Source organism: Schistocerca serialis, chromosome 5, assembly GCF_023864345.2.
Source record: "Schistocerca serialis cubense isolate TAMUIC-IGC-003099 chromosome 5, iqSchSeri2.2, whole genome shotgun sequence".
Classification (NCBI taxonomy): Eukaryota; Metazoa; Arthropoda; class Insecta; order Orthoptera; family Acrididae; genus Schistocerca; species Schistocerca serialis.
The window spans coordinates 122,407,380-122,432,387 of NC_064642.1; the positions used below are offsets into that span (position 1 = coordinate 122,407,380).

At 39.5% G+C, this 25,008-nt stretch overlaps 1 protein-coding gene across 9 annotated transcripts in view; it reads right to left on the bottom strand.

Annotated features, from left to right (window-relative positions):
• The window catches only part of LOC126482300 (threonine--tRNA ligase 1, cytoplasmic), a 206,930-nt gene that overhangs the window by 94,616 nt on the left and 87,306 nt on the right, over positions 1 to 25,008 (bottom strand). For all 9 annotated transcript variants that reach the window (XM_050106325.1, XM_050106319.1, XM_050106324.1 and 6 more), the window contains one exon: positions 16,459 to 16,602. In XM_050106325.1, coding sequence (XP_049962282.1) covers positions 16,459 to 16,602 — 144 coding nt within the window. The remainder of the gene's footprint in view (positions 1 to 16,458; positions 16,603 to 25,008) is intronic.

Here is a 25,008-nt window from a genome sequence, read left to right on the forward strand (position 1 = left end):
TGTACCTGGATTTTAATTTGCAGAATGTTTCATATTTATTTGTTAAAACTGGAATTTTTCTAAAAGTGAGGTTAATTAAAAGTGGAGAGGAATAACACTGTTCTTGTGCGAGATTCACTAGGACCGATACAAATATCCTTTAAAAAGGGGACTTCCTTAAAAGTAGCTTCATTAATTCAGGGTTTTACTGCATATATAAGAAATCTTATAAAGACTGAGAGACAATATTATCTTCATTATTTTACAAACCTGTATCTGCAGTCTAATTATGTAACAAAATATACTGAAAGTCACCAATTTATAAGCACAACTTATTACCCCAACAGATCGTCACATACATTAACTTCCACCCATTCCCTAAGAGAGAGAAAGTTACCTTCCTGGCTATTCAGTTGAGACAATCATCTGAGCCCTAGCAATCAACCTCTACAAAATGCTCTAACTTTTGTCATAACACCTTTCAAGCTTAGTCATCAATCTCCCACCAAATATCTTGCCTTGAGGCCGGTAGGTTAGACTGTCTAGAAACAAATACATGAATTAATATGTCAATGTATGATCTCTGTAATATATACCCTGCAATTAAGGCATCGCTAATCATAAGATTTGCCACACCACTAATGTTGTGTTCTCTTCACTGCTAAATCTTTGGTATCCTATATCTAGTATTCAGCTCTTCTGCCTCAGGTAACCTACTGTTGCAGTGCAGCTGCTTTTCCAACTCCTGTGTTATTGGCTGGTAGTTCTGGCTGCAGAGTAGCATGTTTGGGAAACTGTGATGCGGATTCAGCAGCACTGCAATGAGCACGGAGTTGAGAATGCTTACTCAACAGGAATTTTCCTCATTACTTCTGTACAGTGCTTTGATGTCAGTGGTCCAGGAGCTGTCCCTGGCAGGAGGATGGGACAGTCATGGTGAGCACTGATGTTGTTTATGCATGTTGTCTTGGCAGCATGGTGCAAAAGACCACGCCAAGTGGGTGAGTACCACCAGTGCCCTGTGACAAATGTCCTGCATCAAACACTGGATCCCTGGGTGGAGTGTCAGGTGATGGCACCTACTGGGCAGCCTCATTTAAGCAGATTCAGTTCAGAGCCTAGAAACATCTGGGGATAACTGATGGCTCATAGGTGAGTGGCTTCGTTCATTTGTTGATACTGTTTGATGGTGCTGCACCCTTTAACAACCAAGTCTACTTTTGGTTAAACAGTTTTGCAGGGTGCTGTGCCAGCAATATTCCAGTACCATTTACAGAATTACATGGGTGGCTGTCCCACATATCCCTCGGGTGGTGCTCCTGGTATCTTTTAAGGATTCTCAATACTTTTTGAGGAATGCAATTTCCGTATTTTGTTGTTCACTTTGGATTATTTTATACTTTTACTATCATCTGTTATGAATTCAGTGCTGAGAGTACAAAAGTTATTGTGATATAATGTTTTCATAGGATGGACTGATATAATGTGGATTTGACTTGTAGACAAATGTTTTCAGTGCTAGAGGTGTCCAAAATAAAAGGGGCCATGTCTTATAAACAACATACATTCATTCGTTTATTGTAAATATAGAATAGTCAATTATTATCATGGCTTCTCTTACAACCTGGCGTGAGAGAAGGAAGGACATGGATGACTTTCGCAACTGCCATACGGACCACATTTGGGAGCTGATCATACCTCTTTCGTCTGACACCCTTTCTGTTGCATTTCCCTGATAGGCTTGCACCACTTGATGAATTTCTCTATTGCTGTGACAATGATAACCAGAAGAGCTTGGTACTTGTCTTCTACAACTCCTTTAATCAAATGTGAGATTTTGTTGGCCTCTCTCACATTCGGATTCACAATGTTGTAAAGGACCAAAACATTCAGTATGTACGACTATGTCGTTTCACTATGATGTTGGGCCCAGTTCTTCAGTTGTTTTTCTGCTAAGCATACTTGCTACTGATTGTTGCTAAATGTTTTCTTCAGTTTGGCCTCGAATCCATTCCAGCAACTGAGCTCCTCTCTGTTGCTCTAGAACCACTGTTGGGCTGTGCCATCCAAGTAAAAGTACACATTTCTCATGTCAACCCCCCCCCCCCAGTTGTATTTGGTGACTCGACCAAATCCAGCCATTTCGTCGAGTCCTGACCAGCATCTCCAGGGAACACTGATGTACAGCTGACTTACTGCTGGCTTGGAATCCACTGAGCCCTGAATATATGAACTGTGGAAATGATGTACTAATTGTAATCTAGATCCTGTCCATGTAAGAGACAGCTTTTACTTTGCCTAATAAGAACCAGAGTGACGTAGATGTTTTGAAGTACACAGTATCTCCACTAAACAATGTCACATTGTAACCCCACACTAGTCCAAATTCGAAAGAATTGTCATCAATGAAATAAAATACTTAGTACTAAAAGCATACTTATTATGAACGTCAGTGTACAACCAGAACAGAACTGACATCCTGGATGGAGTGTGCACCTATTTATAAAAACATTGAATTTTCCACAATACACAAACATAATGTACTTCAAGGACCTTCCAGAAATGACAAATACTAAGTAACAAATAATTGCTGGTGGATTTGAACTGGTGGCATGCCAGCCAGTGATATTATTTGTTAGATTCACACTTTATACACCATAGCTCATGGCAATGTTCTTAAATGACATCACATTTGCCACTGATTATACTATTTATTATAATGTCCGCAGCTGAAATATCTGTTTTTAACTCAGTTCCATGTGATTAAGGTGCTGAAAACCAAGCAGTTTTCAACATTAGTAAAGCAGCAGAAATTGTAATAAATAGTAGAATAGATGAAATTCAACAAGATTGTAATTCCAAAACAAAGGCATCCATGTACTATCATATTCATTAAATCCTTGGCACATTCTGTAAAAAACTAGTCTCCCAAGAATTCAGCGCATTTGATAACTTCTGCATGTCATCAAAACAGAAGAAAAGTGACATGCGAGCATAGTAGGAGGAGAGGTGGGAGGCTGGGGGCACTGAAGGTCACTTTTTCATGTTTTTTCTTTAGCAACTCAAAAACCACTACACCTAGTGAAAACGTTACCCATTTCAAAATTTCAAGGGATGATAAAATAGCAGATTATTAAAAGCACTGTTTTAATGGTGTGAAATTAATGTTTATTGTTAAATGAAATGGTTTAAGAACAAGTATTAAATGTGTCTACCCCATGTAAGTGCAGTAAACTGTAAACCCATGAAGGGTACAGGGTGCACCCATCTGCAGGTGGTCACTCATGTCGGCACCAATGATGTGTGTCGCTATGGATCGGAGGAAATCCTCTCTGGCTTCCGGCGGCTATCTGATTTGGTGAAGACTGCCAGTCTCGCTAGCGGGATGAAAGCAGAGCTCACCATCTGCAGCATCGTCGACAGGACTGACTGTGGACCTTTGGTACAGAGCCAAGTGGAGGGTCTGAATCAGAGGCTGAGACGGTTCTGCGACCGTGTGGGCTGCAGATTTCTTGACTTGCGCCATAGGGTAGTGGGGTTTCGGGTTCCGCTGGATAGGTCAGGAGTCCACTACACGCAACAAGCGGCTACACGGGTAGCAGTGGTTGTGTGGCGTGGGCTGGGCGGTTTTTATTAGGTTAGATGGCCTTGGGGAAGTAGAGAAAGGGCAACAGCCTCAACGGGTGCGGGGCAAAGTCAGGACATGCGGGGACCAAGCAGCAATCGGTATTGTAATTGTCAACTGTCGAAGCTGCGTTGGTAAAGTACCAGAACTTCAAGCACTGATAGAAAGCACCGAAGCTGAAATCGTTATAGGTACAGAAAGATGGCTTAAGCCAGAGATAAATTCTGCCGAAATTTTTACAAAGGTACAGACGGTGTTTAGAAAGGATAGATTGCATGCAACCGGTGGTGGAGTGTTCGTCGCTGTTAGCAGTAGTTTATCCTGTAGTGAAGTAGAAGTACGGTGTTTAGAAAGGATAGATTGCATGCAACCGGTGGTGGAGTGTTCGTCGCTGTTAGCAGTAGTTTATCCTGTAGTGAAGTAGAAGTGGATAGTTCCTGTGAATTATTATGGGTGGAGGTTACACTCAACAACCGAGCTAGGTTAATAATTGGCTCCTTTTACCGACCTCCCGACTCAGCAGCATTAGTGCCAGAACAACTGAGAGAAAATTTGGAATACATTTCACATACATTTTCTCAGCATGTTATAGTCTTCGGTGGAGATTTCAATTTACCAGATATAGACTGGGACACTCAGATGTTTAGGACGGGTGGTAGGGACAGAGCATCGAGTGACATTATACTGAGTGCACTATCTGAAAATTACCTCGAGCAATTAAACAGAGAACCGACTCGTGGAGATAACATCTTGGACCTACTGATAACAAACAGACCCAAACTTTTTGACTCTTTAAGTGCAGAACAGGGAATCAGTGATCATAAGGCCGTTGCAGCATCCCTGAATATGGAAGTTAATAGGAATGTAAAAAAAGGGAGGAAGGTTTATCTGTTTAGCAAGAGTAATAGAAGGCAGATTTCAGACTACCTAACAGATCAAAACAAAAATTTCTGTTCCGACACTGACAATGTTGAGTGTTTATGGAAAAAGTTCAAGGCAATCGTAAAATGCGTTTTAGACAGGTACGTCCGAGTAAAACTGTGAGGGACGGGAAAAACCCACCGTGGTACAACAACAAAGTTAGGAAACTACTGCGAAAGCAAAGAGAGCTTCACTGCAAGTTTAAACACAGCTAAAACCTCTCAGACAAACAGAAGCTAAACAATGTCAAAGTTAGCGTAAGGAGGGCTATGAGTGAAGCGTTCAGTGAATTCGAAAGTAAAATACTATGTAGCGACTTGACAGAAAATCCTAGGAAGTTCTGGTCTTACGTTAAATCAGTAAGTGGATCAAAACAGCATATCCAGACACTCCGGGATGATGATGGCATTGAAACAGAGGATGACATGCGTAAAGCTGAAATACTAAACACCTTTTTCCAAAGCCGTTTCACAGAGGAAGACCGCACTGCAGTTCCTTCTCTAAATCCTCGCACAAACAAAAAAAAGGCTGACATCGAAATAAGTGTCCAAGGAATAGAAAAGCAACTGGAATCACTCAATAGAGGAAAGTCCACTGGACCTGACGGGATACCAATTCGATTCTACACAGAGTACGCGAAAGAACTTGCCGTGTACCGCAAGTCTCTAGAGGAACGGAGGGTTCCAAATGATTGGAAAAGAGCACAGGTAGTCCCAGTCTTCAAGAAGGGTCGTCGAGCAGATGCGCAAAACTATAGACCTATATCTCTGACGTCGATCTGTTGTAGAATTTTAGAACATGTTTTTTGCTCGAGTATCATGTCGTTTTTGGAAACCCAGAATCTACTATGTAGGAATCAACATGGATTCCAGAAACAGCGATCGTGTGAGACCCAATTCGCTTTATTTGTTCATGAGACCCAGAAAATATTAGATACAGGCTCCCAGGTAGATGCTATTTTTCTTGACTTCCGGAAGGCGTTCTATACAGTTCCGCACTGTCACCTGATAAACAAAGTAAGAGCCTATGGAATATCAGACCAGCTGTGTGGCTGGATTGAAGAGTTTTTAGCAAACAGAACACAGCATGTTGTTATCAATGGAGAGACGTCTACAGACAAAGTAACCTCTGGTGTGCCACAGGGGAGTGTTATGGGACCACTGCTTTTCACAATATATATAAATGACCTAGTAGATAGTGTCGGAAGTTCCATGCGGCTTTTCGCGGATGATGCTGTAGTATACAGAGAAGTTGCAGCATTAGAAAATTGTAGCGAATTGCAGGAAGATCTGCAGCGGATAGGCACTTGGTGCAGGGAGTGGCAACTGACCCTTAACATAGACAAATGTAATGTATTGTGAATACATAGAAATAAGGATCCTTTATTGTATGATTATATGATAGCGGAACAAACACTGGTAGCAGTTACTTCTGTAAAATATCTGGGAGTATGCGTGCGGAACGATTTGAAGTGGAATGATCATATAAAATTAATTGTTGGTAAGGCGGGTACCAGGTTGAGATTCATTGGGAGAGTGCTTAGAAAATGTAGTCCATCAACAAAGGAGGTGGCTTACAAAACACTCATTCGACCTGTACCTGAGTATTGCTCATCAGTGTGGGATCCGTACCAGATCGGTTTGACGGAGGAGATAGAGAAGATCCAAAGAAGAGCGGTGCGTTTCGTAACAGGGTTATTTGGTAACCGTGATAGCATTACGGAGATGTTTAATAAACTCAAGTGGCAGACTCTGCAAGAGAGGCGCTCTGCATCGCGGTGTAGCTTGCTCGCAAGGTTTCGAGAGGGTGCGTTTCTGGATGAGGTATCGAATACATTGCTTCCCCCTAGTTATACCTCCCGAGGAGATCACGAATGTAAAATTAGAGAGATTAGAGCGCGCACAGAGGCTTTCAGACAGTCGTTCTTCCCGCGAACCATACGTGACTGGAACAGGAAAGGGAGGTAATGACAGTGGCACGTAAAGTGCCCTCCGCCACACACCGTTGGGTGGCTTGCGGAGTATAAATGTAGATGTAGATTTATGGATACATTGAATTTTAGGGGTGTGAGGGACTGGAGGAGGGGGACGAAAGTAGATGTGAGAGGGAACAGTGGGCATTATACCCCTTGTTAAACCTTAACTTACCATTAGGCCTCAGAGGACCATCCATGATGTTTAATATCTTCTCTATTAGTAACTATACATTTTATTTTAATTTTATGACTTTTTCTAATTTGTCAGGTTAGTCATAATTTGGGAAAAAAATTATAAAAAGTTACCTATGCTTGGTGTTATAGCATTGGTGCACATTTCCTCCCATACGGGCCTCGCAGGCCTGTGTGGTTAGAAACAATTTTTCAACATCCTGATGTCTGTTTGCGCAGTATCTGTTATGTCATTTGTCACTGTTGACTCATGCTGTTAACCTTTCAGAGTACAACAGTCCTCCTTGTGATATGCACATGTGTATTTTCGTGTATTACTTCACAACAGTTGTCTGGTCTACAAACTGAAAATGTTATGGAGAAGAGGACTATCAGATGAGGAGATAAGGAAATTGTGGGAGCAGTCTTCTGATTCTGAAAACTTGCCTAGTGAATGTGAATCTTCCAATGATGATGACAATAATGAGGTAGATGTCGCTGAAAAATCAGAACTGCATCAATACAACGATCATGGAGAATCCCTTTATGAAGATGGATAAAAACAATTTAGTGCAATTTCTGCTGAGTATGAATTACTGTTCTCTTATAATAGGATTGAACTATTGGCGACAGCTCCTTAAGCTGGAATTTCTGGTAAGTGGAGCAAAAAGGATGTACTGAAAGTAAACCAGGGACCTACATAATTATTCGATTAGGAGCTTTGATAATGAAGAATATTGTTTTATATTGTTCTTTCATGTAGCCCTCACTGACAAAGTGTGTATGTGGACCACCAAGGAAGGTGGAATTGTTTACGAGGACGGGGTGGATACAGATATGTAGGAAATGAAAAAGTTTCTTGCTATTCTGGCCCTGACTGGAGTTGACAAGTCAAGAAATGAAGATATCTGTCAGCTTTGGAGTGTCGAGAATGGCTGACCACTGTTCAATGACATTATGTCTCTCAACACTTCCTTGCTACCCTGAGGGTGTTGCGCTTTGACAATGCAGAAGCCAGACATGAACATAGGCATCAAGTGACAAATTGGAACCAATCAGACAAGTTTTTGAGATGTGGGAAATTATCCTTAGGAATGCCTACATTCCAGGATAGTGCGTGACTGTGGATGAACAGTTGGTCACATTTCGAGGTTGCTACCCACATTGACAATACATCCCATTAAAATCTGGGAGATACAAAATAAATTCCTGGGCAATTGGTGACAGCGCAGAAAGCCACTGCTTGAGGATGAAAGCATGTTTGGGGAAGGAGGAAGAAACCAGAGCCATGCGATTAGGAAAGAATGTTGTGAAAACCCTGGTGATTGAAATGGAAAAGACTGGACGTAATATCACCTGTGATAATTTTTTTTACATCTCTTGATTTAGCTCATTATTTGTTGTCAAACGATCAGACACTAGTCGGTAAAAACAAAGGTGAAATGCCTGCCGATTTTATTACACATAAAGGATGTGAAGTATATTTTACATTATTTGGTGTTCACCCAGATGTAACAATAGCTTCTTATGTTCCTGAGACAACTAAAGTTGTTACCGTCTTTAGATCTTTTCATGACCTACCAACAGTGTCACCATGATCCATGTAAGTATAATGAATGCATACATAATTTGGATGATTCTGGCTAAAAAAACAGAGAGAGAGAGAGAGAGAGAGAGAGAGAGATCGGACATTCATTATCAATTTGGGAATCAGCAACCATGGATAGAGACGTCAATGAATTCATTAGTAGCACCACATCCAGAAAGGGCAGCGACACCAGCAGCTAAGAAAAGATGATGATGTGCATATTGTGTAGAGAAGAAAGATCAAAAAAGTCAATTACATGTTATAAGTGCACAAAACTTGTGTGCTCGGGACATTCTGTTGTTGTCTGTACACTTTGCACAAATTTGCAATAAGAATAAAAGCTACTAAAAGTATAAAAATAGTGTTTTTTAAAATGTAAACTTAAATAAATAAAATCATTTTGTTGTTATTGTTGTTGTGGTCTTCAGTCCTGAGCTCTCCATGCTACTCTATCCTGTGCAGGCTGCTTCATCTCCCAGTACGTACTGCAGCCTACATCCTTCTGAATCTGCTTAGTGTATTCATCTCTTGGTCTCCCTCTACGATTTTTACCCTCCACGCTGCCCTCCAATACTAAATTGGTGATCCCTTAATGCCTCCACACATGCCCTACCAACCGATCCCTCCTCCTATTCAAGTTGTGCCACAAACTCCACTTCTCCCCAATTCTATTCACTACCTCCTCATTAGTTTCGCGATTTACCCATCTAATCTTAAGCATTCTTCTGTAGCACCACATTTTGAAAGATTCTATTCTTTTCTTGTCCAAACTATTTATCGTCCATGTTTCACTTCCATACATGGCTACACTCCATACAAATACTTTCAGAAATGACTTCCTGACACTTAAATCTATACTTGATGTTAACAAATTCTCCTTCTTCAGAAACGCTTTCCTTGCCATTTCCAGTCTGCATTTTATATCCTCCTTACGTCAACCATCATCAGTTATTTTGCTCCCCAAATAGCAAAACTCCTTTACTCCTTTAAGTGTCTCATTTCCTAATCTAATTCCTTCAGCATCACCCGAGTTAACTCTACTACATTCCATTATCCTTGTTTTGCTTTTGTTGATGTTCATATTATATCCTCCTTTCAAGACACTGTCCATTCCGTTCAGCTGCTCTTCCAGGTCCTATGCTGTCTCTGACAGAATTACAATGTCATCGGCGAACCTCAAAGTTTTTATTTCTCCTCCATGGATTTTAATTCCAACTCCGAATTTTTCTTTTGTTTCCTTCACTGTTTGCTCAATATACAGATTGAATAACATTGGGGAAAGGCTACAACCCTGTCTCACTCCCTTCCCAACCACTGCTTCCCTTTCATGCCCCTCGACTCTTATAACTGCCATTTGGTTTCTGTAAAAATTGTAAATAGCCTTTCGCTCCCTGTATTTCACCCCTGCCACCTTCAGAATTTGAAAGAGAGTATTCCAGTCAACATTGTCAAAAGCTTTCTTTAAGTCTACAAATGCTAGAAATGTAGGTTTGCCTTTTCTTAATTTAGCTTCTAAGATAAGCCGTAGAGTCATTATTGCCTCACGTGTTCCGACATTTCTACGGAATCCAAAAATTATTTTAAGGTATTTGTATCTCAAAAGTTGTTCACATCATAAGTAATCAAAATAGTGTCAATCTATGTCAATTTAAACAACTGGTAGGCAATGCTATACATATTTTCTTCTAAGCAGAGGATTACAACCAAATAAAAAGTAGCTTTCGTACAGAACTCTATTTCATTCCTTGAGGGGAAGGGAGTGATAAGACTCTGCATTCTACAGGCTATGCATATGTTTGCTGCTGCCTGGAATAGTGGAACACAGCAGATTGTGTTAAACTGTTACACAAAGGCTGGCTGTGATACATCAGTTGCTGCTGAAGACAAAAGCATTCCAGAAGAAGGATGGAGTTATTGTGATGAGTTCTATATCTGCGACTGATGCACGTGAAATGTGTGAAACTATTGTGAAGGAACACTGGTGGTGGTAGTGTGGCTGTAGTGGTGCAAAGGAAGCCGTTTCACTAAGTTTTGCTGCTGCTATGCAAGGCATTGTTACTGTCAGGTATTTCTTTTCCTCTTTTAATGTAGATGAATTACTTCTAACTTAAATTAACCAGCTATAGCAACAACCTCTTTCATGACAATACGCTGGGAGGACAAAACAAATAAGTCTCTTTTCATATTTTCTAAATCAGAAGGATGCATATCAGCTAAACAGGCTTGAATTTTGATTCTGGATCAATCTTTCCACGCAGTCTGGGAAAATCCCCATTTGAGGAAAACCCCTGCTTAAGGAAAAATATTCAGGTCCCTAGAGATTCATTAAAAAAGGCATTTTACTGCATTTCTAAGAGCTGACAAATATAATCAGATGCTTGTCACATACAAATATCACTGTAGTTGAACCAGTCTGCTGGAAAAATCTTAGTGACTCCTCTCCTGACTGCCTTCACAAGTACTGACCACCACTGGTGGTGGTGTAAATACACACTGCTTACAGTCCATTTACACATTCCTCAAAGTGCAAAACAAAGAGTTTGCTAAAGCAAAAGGGAAAAGTCGCACGTGGTTAGATGGGCCACAAAGTGCATGTCAGTCGACTCTTCCCACTAGACCTAGTGCAACAGAAATTAATGTGGCAGGACTTTTCGATGAGAAAAGTGATTACTTATCTTGAGAAGTTATCGGCTACTGTAAGATTCAATGCCGCTGGTGAATTGAAACCTGTCAAAAGAACTTTACTGTTGGTATGTAAACATCCTCACTGTCAGCATCCCTTCTTCTTGAGGTCTCAATGACACTTTTTTTGGCAGTACTGTGAACAGAGAGTCTTTCTTTTCTTTCACTCTTTTCTGCAGCCTACATTCTTTTAACATACAGCACATTTGATTTAATACTATATTATGTTTGTTGCTGTTGTGATAATCTTTATTTCTGATGTCAACAAACTATTGTGTTCTTTGCACTCAGTTGCCCCATTCTTCTTGATATCACATTGTCAGTGCAATGCAGGAGCTGTGAAGTGCACAGCTGCAGATGTCTTCCCCACCTGAAAGCATAACCATGAGCGAACGGTTCAGGCTTCTATTGGCAGCATTCATGTATAACTGGATGCGCTTTCATGTGCGGATATAGATTTGCCTTTGGCTCAGAGGAAACCACAGCTGCAGTGTCGGGATAACGAGTTTAGGCATTCTGAGCAGCTCAGTGCACTCATGTTGTTCATTAAAAGGGAATGTGTAAATGGGCACACAAGGGCAGTGATGAAGACTTCTGATCTATTCATCATTTATTTTCAGCCTATATATATATATATATATATATATATATATATATATATATATATATATATATATATATATATATATATATATATATATATCGGCACTATCTTTAGTTTTACATTAGTTCAGCAAGGCTCGGGAACAATGTCTTGTCTGAGATCGTGGCCAAGTGTACAAAGGAAATGTTATTTCAGTATGATTTTACAAACTGGTGACAAACCCAACAACATCAGGAAAGCAGCATAAATCACTTAATAAAGGCAAAGCCTTCAGTCTATATTGTATATCAGTCCGGTTCCTTACAAAGTATGCTGATACAATAGCTCCATATTTAGCAATCATATACAACCACTTGCTTGTCGAAAGATCAGTGCCTTAAGACTGGAAAGTTGCACAAGTAACACCAATACTCAAGAAAGGAAATGGGACTGATCATTTTCAAGTTTAGGACAGTAATCTGCTGAATTACAAACTCATATCTCTAATGTCGATTTGCAGTAAGATTTTGGAATATATACTGTGTTTGAACATTATGAATTATCTCGAAGAAAATGATATATAAACAAACAGCCAATACGGATTCAGAAAAATCATTCTTGTGAAACACAACTAACTCTTTATTCTCACAAAGTAATGAGTGCTGCAGACAGGAGATGTCAAATTGATTCCATATTTTTTGATTTCCAGGAGGATTTTGACACTGTTCCTCACAAGAGACTTCCAATCAAATTGTTTGCTTATGAAGTATTGCTTCATTTGGGCAACTGGATTCATGACTTCCTGTTAGAGAGGTCACAGTTCATATTATATGAAGGAAAGTCACTGAGTAAAATAGAAGTAATATCCAGCATTCTCCAAGGAAGTGTTATAGGCACTCTGCTGTTCCTGATCTCCATAAGCGATTTAAGAGATAACTTAAGTAGCCTTCTTAAGACTGTTTGTGGATAATGCTGCCATTTACTGTCTATAAATCTCAGATGATCAAAACAAATTGCAAAACAATTTAAACAAGATACCCGAATGGTGCAAAAAGTGGCAACTGACTCTAAATAATGAAGGGTATGAAGTCATACACATGAGTACTAAAATGAATCTGCTAAATTTACATTACACAATAAATCACACAAATCTAAAGGCTGTAAATTCAACTGTGTATACCCGTCCTTTTTTCCCCCTAAGGTAAGTCTTTCCGCTCCCGGGACTGGAATGACTCCTTACCCTCTCCCTTAAAACCCAAATCCTTTCGTCTTTCCCTCTCCTTCCCTCTTTCCTGACGAAGCAACTGTTGGTTGCGAAAGCTAGTATTTTGTGCGTATGTTTGTGTTTGTTTGTGTGTCTATCGACGTGCCAGCGCTTTCGTTTGGTAAGTCACAACATCTTTGTTTTTAGATATACAACTAAATACTAGATTCTATAATTACAAATACCATCAACTGGAATGAACACATAGGCAATGTTGTGGCTAAAAGAAAATAAATACTTATTTATTGACAGAACACTTAGAAAATGCAACAGCGGTACACCATGCTTGTCAACCCTCTTCTGGAGGTGGTGTGCAATCTGCATCAGATAGGATCAATGGAGGACATCGAAAAAGTTCAAAGAAGGGTAGTTTGTTCTGTGCTATCACAAAATAGGGGAGAGAGTTCCACAGATATGATACACGAATTGGGGTCACAATCATTAAAACAAAGGCATTTTTCGTTGTGGCAGGATCTGCACATGAAATTTTCATCACCAACTTTCTCCTCAGAGTGTGAAAATATTTTGTTAGCACCCACCAACATTGGGCGGAATGATGATCATAATAAAATAAGAGAAACTGGAGCTCACACAGAGAGACTGGAGTGTCCATTTTTACCGTGCATTTTTTGAGCGTGGGACTGTAGAGAAATAGCTTGAAGGTAGTTCGATGAACCCCCTGTCAGGCACTTAACTGTGAATTTTAGAATAATTGTGCAGAGTAGGTGTAGATGTAGATGTACTATGTTATAGTCCAGTCAACAAAGGAAGATTAGGGCAAAAATTCGTGTAGTTGCAAATTTTTGCATAATGAATGGTTAATGAACAAAGTAGTAAAAATCCTGACCGGTGGAGTGGTGTGGAGGAGGGACGTTTTAAGGTAACTTTTTTAGGTCTTCCTCAAATAACTCAAAAACTATAGCTGCTAGTGAAAGTGTTTCCCAGTAGAAAATCAAACTACATTAAATTTCCTACAAAAAAGGCCCTGTTCATTTTTTCTCAAGAACAAATAGTTTCCACATTGTGAGGGACGTAAAAACATTATAGATCCATAAAAATACTGCTATAATGGTATAAAATTGATATTCATCTTTAAATGCAGTGGGTTAACGACAAATATTACATGTGTGTACTACGTCTAAGTGCAGTAGAGCCATATTAAAGGATAAATAGTGCTCCACATATGTAACAGGATTTTGGGGGGGGGGGGGGGAGGAGGAGGAGGTTAGAAGCACACGAGAATATAGGTGGTTGGATGAGTTCATGCACTTCCCTCCTTGGTAGGTCTGCATATTGAAGATGGAGTAGGTGATTCCCCGCTCTACCTACCCCACTTCATCTCAAGGAGCAACTACAAGGTGTTTCACGAAATTATACCGACCCCCACAGTGCCCCATGAAGCACTGGCAACACAGTGTGCAGACACGTTCAGGGGATGTTTTTTCCCACACAATGTGTTAACACTATATGGAATGCAAATATGAGTTACTAATAACACTAACACACAATATGCTTATGGACAGAACATACTTAAATCTCTGCACATTGTTCTACATTGCTACAGGGGAGATTGATCCTTAGTCATCCTATGTGGCAGCTGCAGTATTCTTCTGGGAAAGGCAACTTGCTCCACCATGAGCACTGCTCTGTTTTCAGTTTACTGACAGATTATACCTTCCCAGAATTTCCAGTCCAGTTCTCTTCTGCAAAGAGACAAAATAACTTCACTTAGCGCATGTTTAGGTAGTGTACCTATTTTCAGTTTATTAACCGAGTATTTTCTGCACATGTTAAGTGAGTTTTTATGTAAAATACATTCCTCTAAATAATGGCTTAGAATGTTTAATTTGTAAATGTGATGATGCCAGTGATCTATGTTGTGCTGGTGGGAAAGGGATTGGATTGATATATGCGACGCCTTGCTGCATTCTATCGCTAACAGCATATTGCAAAGCCATGCAATTATGTTTTAGTCACTCTGGGGTGTATTAATGAATGACCATTTCGTTTACAATTAACTGTGTTACTGGTAGGCTGCATAAATCTTTTTCGTCAGAGAATTGCTGGCACTTTTAGAGCTGGTTGCACCACGTGCAGTCAAGATAGGTTTGACTATGTCTGATGGAATGGGACTGATCATTTTCAGGTCTAGGACAGTAATCTGCTGTGATGCATTGCTTGACTTATGTCGAAATATCTGAAGTTCTGTAATACCTAGGTGATCTTCTTCTGTTGTAGCGGGAAGCAATTTAAGTGTCTGGGCCTCTTCAGATGTTGGGAGAACTGAGGCTGGGGTGATGAACTGGACACTCCTCATGTTGTGAAAAGTATACCAGACAGAGGTTGTGGTGACAACGAAACGGACATTGTCGAGAACATATTGATAGCAAGTTACACTTGGGTAGGCTCTTCAGTGTGGTAGACAGTTGACAGTTCAGTGGTTAAGCTTTTCTACGTAAGAGTTCACTTAACACCTGCAAATGAGAACTCACTTCACTGCATGAACACGAACTCAGTAATGTTGTTTTATCCATTCACATAACAGACCTGGACATGAAATACTGGGGAGCTGTAGTCTGTGTGTAAATTGAAAGCTCACAATGGAGGAAGTGTACTTTTCCTGAAAGAACACTACAGCTGCCATATAGGCTGACTAAGAATCAACTTCCCCTATAGCAGTGTAATGCAGTGTGTAGACATTTATATAGATTCTGTCCATAGCATTTCTTGTATTTGTGTTATTAGTAACTCACATTTCTCCTCCATGTAGTGTTAACACATTTTGTGGAAAGTAAACATCCCCAGGCATGTCAGTGCACTGAGTTGCTGGTGATTCATAAGGCGCACTCTGCAGGGTCAGCATAACTTTGTGAGACACCCCGTAGTTGCTTCTTATGACTCAGTGGGGTATCACCTGCTCCTTCTTCAATTTGCTGACCTACCGAAGAGAGAAGGGCATGACACAGTCTGGTAACTTAGCTTCCTTCACACTTCTACCCCACAGATGGCCCCCTTCGCCTTGTTATATACCTGGAACACAATTTATCTCTTAATATGGCTCTACTGCACTTAGACATGGTACACACATTTACTATTTGTTGTTAATCCACTTTATTTAAAGATAAACATTAATTTTATACCATTAAAACAATATTTTTATTTATCCGAGATTTTTCCATTCCCTTCAACACAGAAACTGTTTTTGTGGGAAATTTAATGTCGTTTAATTTTCTACTGATAAACAGTCTAGAACCCAAAGTTTCTGAGTTATTCGAGAAAAACTAAAAAAAAAAAAAAAAAAAAAGTCCTTTAAATGCCCCCCCCCCCCCCCCTCTCCCCTACCCCCAACAATCACACCCCACCAGTAAGGATTTATAATATGATCTTCAGGACACTCCCTTCTAGCACTGTGCAAAAATTTGCAACAACATGATCTTTTCTCATAATCTACCTGTTTTGGTCTTCGTTGAATGGGCTATTAGGAGAGTTTACACATTCACACACTGCTGTTTATTGTTAATTTCAAATGCTACAACTTTCATCATTAATTACGAATAAGAGTCTCATTTCAAATGCTTTGGTGTCGTTATAGAATTAAAACAAAGAGAATGGCACCAAAGTGAGAGATTATGATGGAGATATTAAAATAATATAGTTCAACAGTGCTCACCTTAGTGACCTTGAAAGCTTTCACTTTGCCAGTATGCCTCACATGTGGTCCACGACATAGATCAATGAGAGGCCCACAGCGATATACTGTAGTAGTTGGTGTCTGGACCTTCTCTTTTAGAATTCTTACTTTGAATGGGTTATACTGTAAGGAAAACAAAAAGAAATATACAAGAAGTTCTCATACGATTATAATGAATTTTTTTTTAAGTTAAGCCCTGTGAAATGTTGCTTAATATTTGCACTCTATAGCAAAAAGGATGTTCAAATGGACACAACAATTAAGGTGGGAGGGAGGGACACACACACACACACACACACACACACACACACACACACACACACACACACACACAATTTCAGATATACGCACAAATGCACAAAAGACCTGTAATGTAAACAACGTACTAATATGACAAAAATACAGTCAGTCTTGGTTGCAGGGAGGTATTTATTATTTATTTATTGCCTGATTCAGTCATCTTCAGAGTGTCTGAATATTAGATGGTATTAGGTACAAGGGATACTGAGCATACAGTACATCTCAGCATATAACTGACCTTGTCAAATATTTCGAAACATTGTGAGTTGTTCTCTCTAAGGCACACAACGCAGTCCAATGTATCAAAAAGAGTACCAGGTACATGTAGATCTGTCAACATGCAAATATGTCGGAGGCTACACACACAGTGATCGTGTGCATAGCCTGAATATGAGCATGTCTCTGTAAGGACACTGCACAATGTCTCCAAGTATTTGATGAGTGCAATCATTTGCTGGGATATTCTGTATGCTCGATATCCCATGTACCTAACACCATTTAATATTCTGGCACTATGAAGATGCCTGAATCAGGCGAAACAGGTCACTGGCAAATAAATAATAAATACAGATGGATCCAGAAAAATGTAGACATGATGTATTGTTACAATTTTGTGCAGCAGTGCTGGCCATTGTGTTCTCAACAGACCTTGGCATGCATTTTACAGCATATGACAGTGCAGCAATGAATGAAGCAAGATTGTCATTTGAGCAACATGTTGAATTGGTACTGGAAGTATGAAAAATGATGTAAATGCAACAGAAATGGCATAATGTGTACGGCATTTGGCCACCAACATGAACAACAATTTAATGTATTTGGGATAAATTTGAAGCTGATGGTACTGTTCAAGATGCGCATAAGCAGAGGTCTGGCTGACCAAAAATATCAAGTCTAGCTGCAACATTTTACTAGGCCATCTCAAAAATCTGGAAGCAGGGTGCAAGTGATAGTGGGGTAAGCCAATCAAGTGTACCACAAATTCTGAAGGTTGAAAATGGAAAGTGTACATTCTAAGATCGCTGCACACTATGAACAAGGACAACTCAGATTGAAGGATGGAGTACTTGGAGTGGTTTGAAGGCATGCCTCATGAGGATGAACAATTTGAGGGCACAATTCAAACTGAACGGTACTGTAAAATGCCACAAATGGATGTACTGGGCTCCTGAAAATCCTCACCATCGCGTGCACAGTTTGATTGGCCCATTCTTCTTTGAAGATACCATAACTGATGACATGTATCTTAATATGCTGCAAACATCTATTTCATCTACATCCAAGAGATGTTTAAAAATCAAACAATGGAAAATCCAGGATGGAATGTAACAATACGAGAGAAGGATAGTTGCTACTCACCATATAGTGGAGATGCTGAGCTGTGATAGGCACAATAAAAAGATTCACAAAGTTATAGCTTTCGGCCATTAAGGCCTTTGTCAGTAGTAGACACACATACACACACACACTAGTTTCAGTTCTCTGAGGCTGGAGATGTGTGTGCAAGTTGCGCTTGAGTGTGTGTGTGTGTGTGTGTGTGTGTGTGTGTGTGTGTGTGTGTGTGTGTGTGTGTGTGTGTGTGTACTGCTGATAAAGGCCTTAATGGCCGAAAGCTATGATTGTGTGAACCTTTTTATTGTGCCTATCGCAACTCAGCATCTCCGCTATATGGTGAGTAGATGTTTATAAATGAAAGATTTCGCCTACAACTAGATGGCACTCTGCCTCACTACCACAAAGATGTCAGAGCCTACTTGGATGTAAATCTACCTCGATGATGAATACGTTGAAGAGTACTCCAAATGGTCTCCAGACTTTACACCTCTTTATTTCCACCTATGGAGGGCCTTGAAAAAATGAATTTTATCAACAGAAGCCAGCTACACAGCACAAGCTATGACAAACCACTGAAGCGCCCTATGCAGCTATCACACCAGCAACACTGACAGCCATAGTTTGATCAACAGTTCAGCAGCATCGACATTGTTTGGCAGCTAATGGGGGTCATTTTGAACCCATAAAACATGAACCATGGACCTTGCCATTGGTGGGGAGGCTTGCGTGCGTCAGCAATACAGATAGCCGTACCATAGGTGCAACCACAACAGAGGGAAATCTGTTGAGAGGCCAGACAAACATGTGGTTCCTGAAGAGGGGCAGCAGCCTTTTCAGTAGTTGCAGGGGCAGCAGTCGGGATGATTGACTGATCTGGCCTTGTAACACTAACCTAAACAGCCTTGCTGTGCTGGTACTGTGAACGGCTAAAAGCAAAGGGAAACTACAGCCGTAATTTTTCCCGAGGGCATGCAGCTTTACTGTATGGTTAAATGATGATGGTGTCCTTTTGGGTAAAATATTCCGGAGGTAAAATAGTCTCCCATTCCAATCTACGGGCGGGGCTACTCCGGAGGACATTGTTATCAGGAGAAAGAAAACTGGCGTTCTACAGATCGGAGCGTGGAATGTCAGATCCCTTAATCAAGCAGGTAGGTTAGAAATTTAAAAAGGGAAATGGATAGCTTAAAGTTAGATATAGTGGGAATTAGTGAAGTTCGGTGGCAGGAGGAACAAGACTTCTGGTCAGGTGAATACAGGGTTATAAATACAAAATCAAATAGTTGTAATGCAGGAGTAGGTTTCATAATGAACAGGAAAATAGTGATGCGGGTAAGCTACAACAAACAGCATAGTGAAAGCATTATTGTGGACAAGATAGATATGAATCCCACACCTACCACAGTAGTACAAATTTATATGCCAACTAGCTCCGCAGATGATGAAGAGATTGATGAAATGTATGATGAGATAAAAGAAATTATTCAGATATTGAAGGGAGGCGAAAATTTAATACTCATGGGTGATTGAAATTTGATAGTAGGAAAAGGGAGAGAAGGAAACATAGTAGGTGAATATGGATTGGGTGGAAGAAATGAAAGAGGAAGTGGCCGGGTAGAATTTTGCTCAGAGCATAACTTAATCATAGCTAACACTTGGTTCAAGAATCATGAAAGAAGGTTGTATACATGGAAGAAGCCTGGAGATACTAGAAGGTATCACATACATAATATAATGGTAAGACAGAGATTCATGAACCAGGTTTTAAATTGCAAGACATTTCCAGGGGCAGATGTGGACTCTGACCACGATCTATTGGTTATGAACTGTACATTAAATTCTGAAGGAACTGCAAAAATGTGGGAATTTGAGGAGATGGAACCTGGATAAACTGAAAGAACCAGGGGTTGTAGAGAGCTTCAGGGAGAGCATTAGGGAACGACTGACAAGAATGGGGGAAAGAAATACAGTAGAAAAAGAATGGGTAGCTTTGAGAGACGAAATAGTGAAGGTAGCAGAGGATCAAGTAGGCGCCTACAGCAAAATTAAAGAGACCTTTGGAGAAGAGAGATCCACTTGTATGAATATCAAGAGCTCAGATGGAAACCCAATTCTAAGCAAAGAAGGGAAAGCAGAAAGGTAGAAGGAGTATATAGAGGGTCTATACAAGGGCGATGTTCTTGGGGACAATATTATGGAAATGGAAGAGAATGTAGATGAAGATGAAATAGGAGATATGATACTGTGTGAAGAGTTCAACAGAGCACTAAAAGACCTAAGTCGAAACAAGGCCCCGGCAGTAGACAACATTCCATTAGAACTACTGACAGCCTTGGGAGAGCCAAGCCAAACAAATCTCTACCATCTGGTGAGCAAGATGTATGAGACAGGCGAAATACTCTCAGGCTTCATGAAGAATATAATAATTCCAATCCCAAAGAAAGCAGGTGTTGACAGATGTGAAAATTACCGAACTATCAGTTTAATAAGCCATGGCTGGAAAATACTAACGTCTTTACAGATGAATGGAAAAAATGGTAGAAGCTGATCTCGGGGAAGATCAGTTTGGATTCCGTAGAAATGTTGGAACACATGAGGCAAACCTGACCCTTCGACTTATCTTAGAAAATATATTAAGAAAAGGCAAACCTACATTTCTAGCATTTGTAGACTTAGAGAAAGCTTTTGACAATGTTGACTGGAATACTCTCTTTCAAATTCTGAAGGTGGCAGGGGTAAAATACAGGGAGCGAAAGGCTACTTACAATTTTTACAGAAACCAGATGGCAGTTTTAACAGTCCAGGGGCACGAAAGGGAAGCAGAGGTTGGGAAGAGAGTGAGACAGGGTTGCAACCTATCCCCAATGTTATTCAATCTGTATATTGAGCAAGCAGTAAAGGAAACAAAAGAAAAATTCAGAGCAGGAATTAAAGTCCATGGAGGAGAAATAAAAACTTTGAGGTTCGCCGATGACATTGTAATTCTATCAGAGACAGCAAAGGACCTGGAAGAGCAGCTGAACAGAATGGACAGTGTCTTGGAAGGAGAATATAAGATGAACATCAACAAAAGCAAAATGAGGATAATGGAATGTAGTCGAATTAAGTCAGATGACGCTGAGGGTATTAGATTAGGAAATGAGATGCTTAAAGTAGTGAATGAGTTTTGCTATTTGGGGAGCAAAATAACTGATAATGGTCAAAGTAGAGAGGATATAAAATGTAGACTGACAATGGCAAGGAAAGTGTTTCTGAAGAAGATAAATTTGAGTATAGATTTAAGTGTCAGGAAGTCGTTTCTGAAACTATTTGTATGGAGTGTAGCCATGTATGGAAGTGAAACATGGACGATAAATAGTCTAGACAAGAAGAGAATAGAATCTTTCAAAATGTGGTGCTACAGAAGAATGCTGAAGATTAGATGGGTAGATCACATAACTAATGAGGAGGTATTGAATAGAACTGGAGAGGAGAGAAATTTGTGGCACAACTTGACTAGAAGAAGGGATTGGTTGGTAGGGCATATTCTGAGCCATCAAGGGATCACCAATTTAGTATTGGAGGGCAGTGTGGAGGGTAAAAATCATAGAGGAAGACCAAGAGATGAATACACTAAACAGATTCAGAAGGATGTAGGTTGCAGTAGGTACTGGGAGATGAAGAAGGTTGCACAGGATAGTGTAGCATGGAGAGCTGCATCAAACCAGTCTCTGGGCTGAAGACCACAACAACAACAACAACAACCTCCCCACCCCACGCAAGAATTGCAATGGTAAGTCACTTTGTTCCATTAATACTATCAAAGAGTGTCTATATTGGGCTGTATCCCTCTGCATATCCCTGCAATCAAGACCGATTGTTGTTTCTTTATATATATTAGTGGTTGCTGTGCCATCCCTGGCATGTGTTGGAAAACATTTTACTAATAAGATGTTCAAATAATTCAATCAATTTATTTTGCACTTAAAAGTACCTTTCATTGTGTTGATATAAAAACAAAGAGCTAGAATATTCCACTTACTATTACTTTCTGCTGTCTTATGTGATAACCTTCTGGCTCAATGCAACCATGGCCAATAAATTACTCATTATGCAAAAATTAGAACTAAGAATATTGTTGAATTGATTATCAAACCTGTTACATAGAATCCTACAAAGGCCTTTGATGATTTCTTACACCTTTATGTCACTACATTTAATCCTGAATGTTACTGAAAATAAATAATATTCCAAATTAACATGACTACAATACTATAAAAATAATTTGCATTTCGATTTTGTATCTGGTCCAGTGCAAAGTGAACTGGAGTTCACTGTATTGGCGTAAATTGTTTTTAGCAAATCATTCATGTGCAAACGGCAGGAAATCAGGAGTCTGAAAATTCGAAACACTAATCGGTATAAAAACACATTTGTTAACTGTGTAGTAATAATAGTAATAGATAGTTGGACAATGTAGAAGAAAAGTTATAAAAGTACAGTGATTCCTCTGCTAATTATACCAAGTGTCTTCATCTCGAAAAACAAGGCAAGGCAAAAAAGAGAGGGAGGGAGAGGTAAAAGGGGGAGGGGGAGAGTGGGGGGAGGAGTAAAATAAATGAATTAAGTAGAAGCAGGACAAACTTACAGGAAAATTAAGAACAAAGTGCTAGACAAATACAAGACGTGAAAACCTCATAAGTTAGAATTAGGAGAGAGTGGGCTGTTGACACCACAGAGATAATGGAAAGACAGATAATTCAAATCACAGACTAATTTAACATGCAACAGCTGTTCACCTTTCTTCATTAGTCTCACCTCTCAGTTGTTACATGCTGCTTAAAGAAGAGCTTTCTGCTTGAACCCCAAATGGCCTCATTGCATATAAATAATTATTTAAATGTTGTTCCACAGAAGAGTGAGAAACAGAAAGCTATGCAGATGCCCAAGATATGGAATATTTTATATTCTAATCGTAGGATGAAGAGAAGCTACATGATGTAAAGTGACGGCTTGCTAGTCATAGTACAAAGGTTGGAAATGGAATTAGTCATAAACACACTAGTGGCCAACTTAAGACTATTTTCATGCTCTGGTCTTGTTTTTATACACTTTTGTACCTAATGAAGGAATAAGACATAATCACACTTAAGTCTGGATTATTCAGCAACAATAAAACAAGCAGACGATATCTTGATGTTCCCCATAACTTAGGGCTGACTGTCTTTGAAAATCACCACACGCAAATAATGAAAACGACACATACATATTTCTCAGACAACTATTTAAAATATGGATTTTTGTGTCCACTCTCCATCCCATCAACTGTTGACTGCATGACATGTGATTGCAAGATTAGAAGAAGAGTAAAACTGATGAAGTCCTTCACAAACAAACTGCTCTGAAGTGTGATCCTCTGTGCGGACATTGTAGTGTTACAGTTGAATGGTCAATGTGGTCAAATGGATACAGATTTCAACTATTTATATAAAATTACTAAGTTTATAAACAGTAATAGTTCAAAATAAAAATGCATTTGAATGCTGCACATTAAGCTTTTTTAACTTATGCACACTGACACATTTCACCTCAATTACAAGGCATCTTCATCTTCAGTGAATGTCCTGATATATCATACGATTTTTTTGTTTGCACATATAGGTTACATAGTTTGCACATAGAGATTATACATTTAAAACAGTTCATTGAAATTTTTACAATAAAATGGAAAAGTACTTACAGATCAGCACCTAATTCATTATTTGTAAGCCAAACAGCTTCCTCTCAGGTGACAAACTGGCTGAAAGTCTGCAGTTTTAATTGTGGTTACAGTTTTCAAAATTGCCATTTACTGTGTCTAGAGTGCAATAATACAGTGTAAAATAATGAATTAGACACTAATCTGCAAGTACTTTACTATTTTATTATACATAATTCAGCAAACCAAATACTTTAGTAAATGATTTTAAAGCTGTAGCCTGTAAGTGCAAATAAAAATAAAAAAAATCGAGTAATATTTCAGGACACTGGCTGAAGAAGCTAGTAACTAAGGTGAAATGAGCCTGGGTACAAAATTTAAATAAAAAAGCTTGATGTGCAGCACGCAAAAAGCATTTTTTTTAACTACTGCAATTTATATTCAGCTGCTGCAAAAATGGCCACCATGAAAAACTTGTTACCAAGTTTAATTCCAGCCAGTGCTTAGCATTTCAATAAATGATGAATTTTGGTGGCTAAATATATCCAGTTTAAGGACGCAAGTTTATTCAACCATCAACCTTGTCAAAGACAAAAGAGGAATGGATACCATTTTTAGGCATCTTCTAGGCTTTGAGATGGGAAACAGTTCCTAAAGATAGAGGTATCAGCAATGGCCAATGACAGCACACAACAAACGACAAGAAATGGCCTTGTAACTGAGTTGTTTTCTGTTTAGAAGATATAGATTTTATATCCGTGTGTGATGTTGAACACCACCTGCAAGTGACAGGAAACTATGTGGCTCATTGTGTACATTAAGATATTTACAATGAAGATATGGCTGGTAAAATGTACCAAGAGGACACTGACTGCCTCAAGGGGAGACGGATCAGGAAGTACATATTGTTATCCTACTCATACACTTTGTGATTGTTTACTTGTCAGCAGAAGCGAAGAGTAGGATAAGTCATTAATACAAACAGTCGCTCCACTGTGGAGGCTGTGACCCCTTACCAAAGTGGTATCATAATCTTTGAAATGTGCATCCTGTAGGTAGGGGTGCAAGTAATTATCTTGTGCTTGGGGTATTTTCCTCCACATTGATCCTGAATCATTTTACATTTCACTGCAAAATAGGAGATATTTTACCAATAAGGAGCTATTTTAATGTCAATGTTATCTTTCAGTTGAGGCGGTAAACTGAGAAGGGGGTGG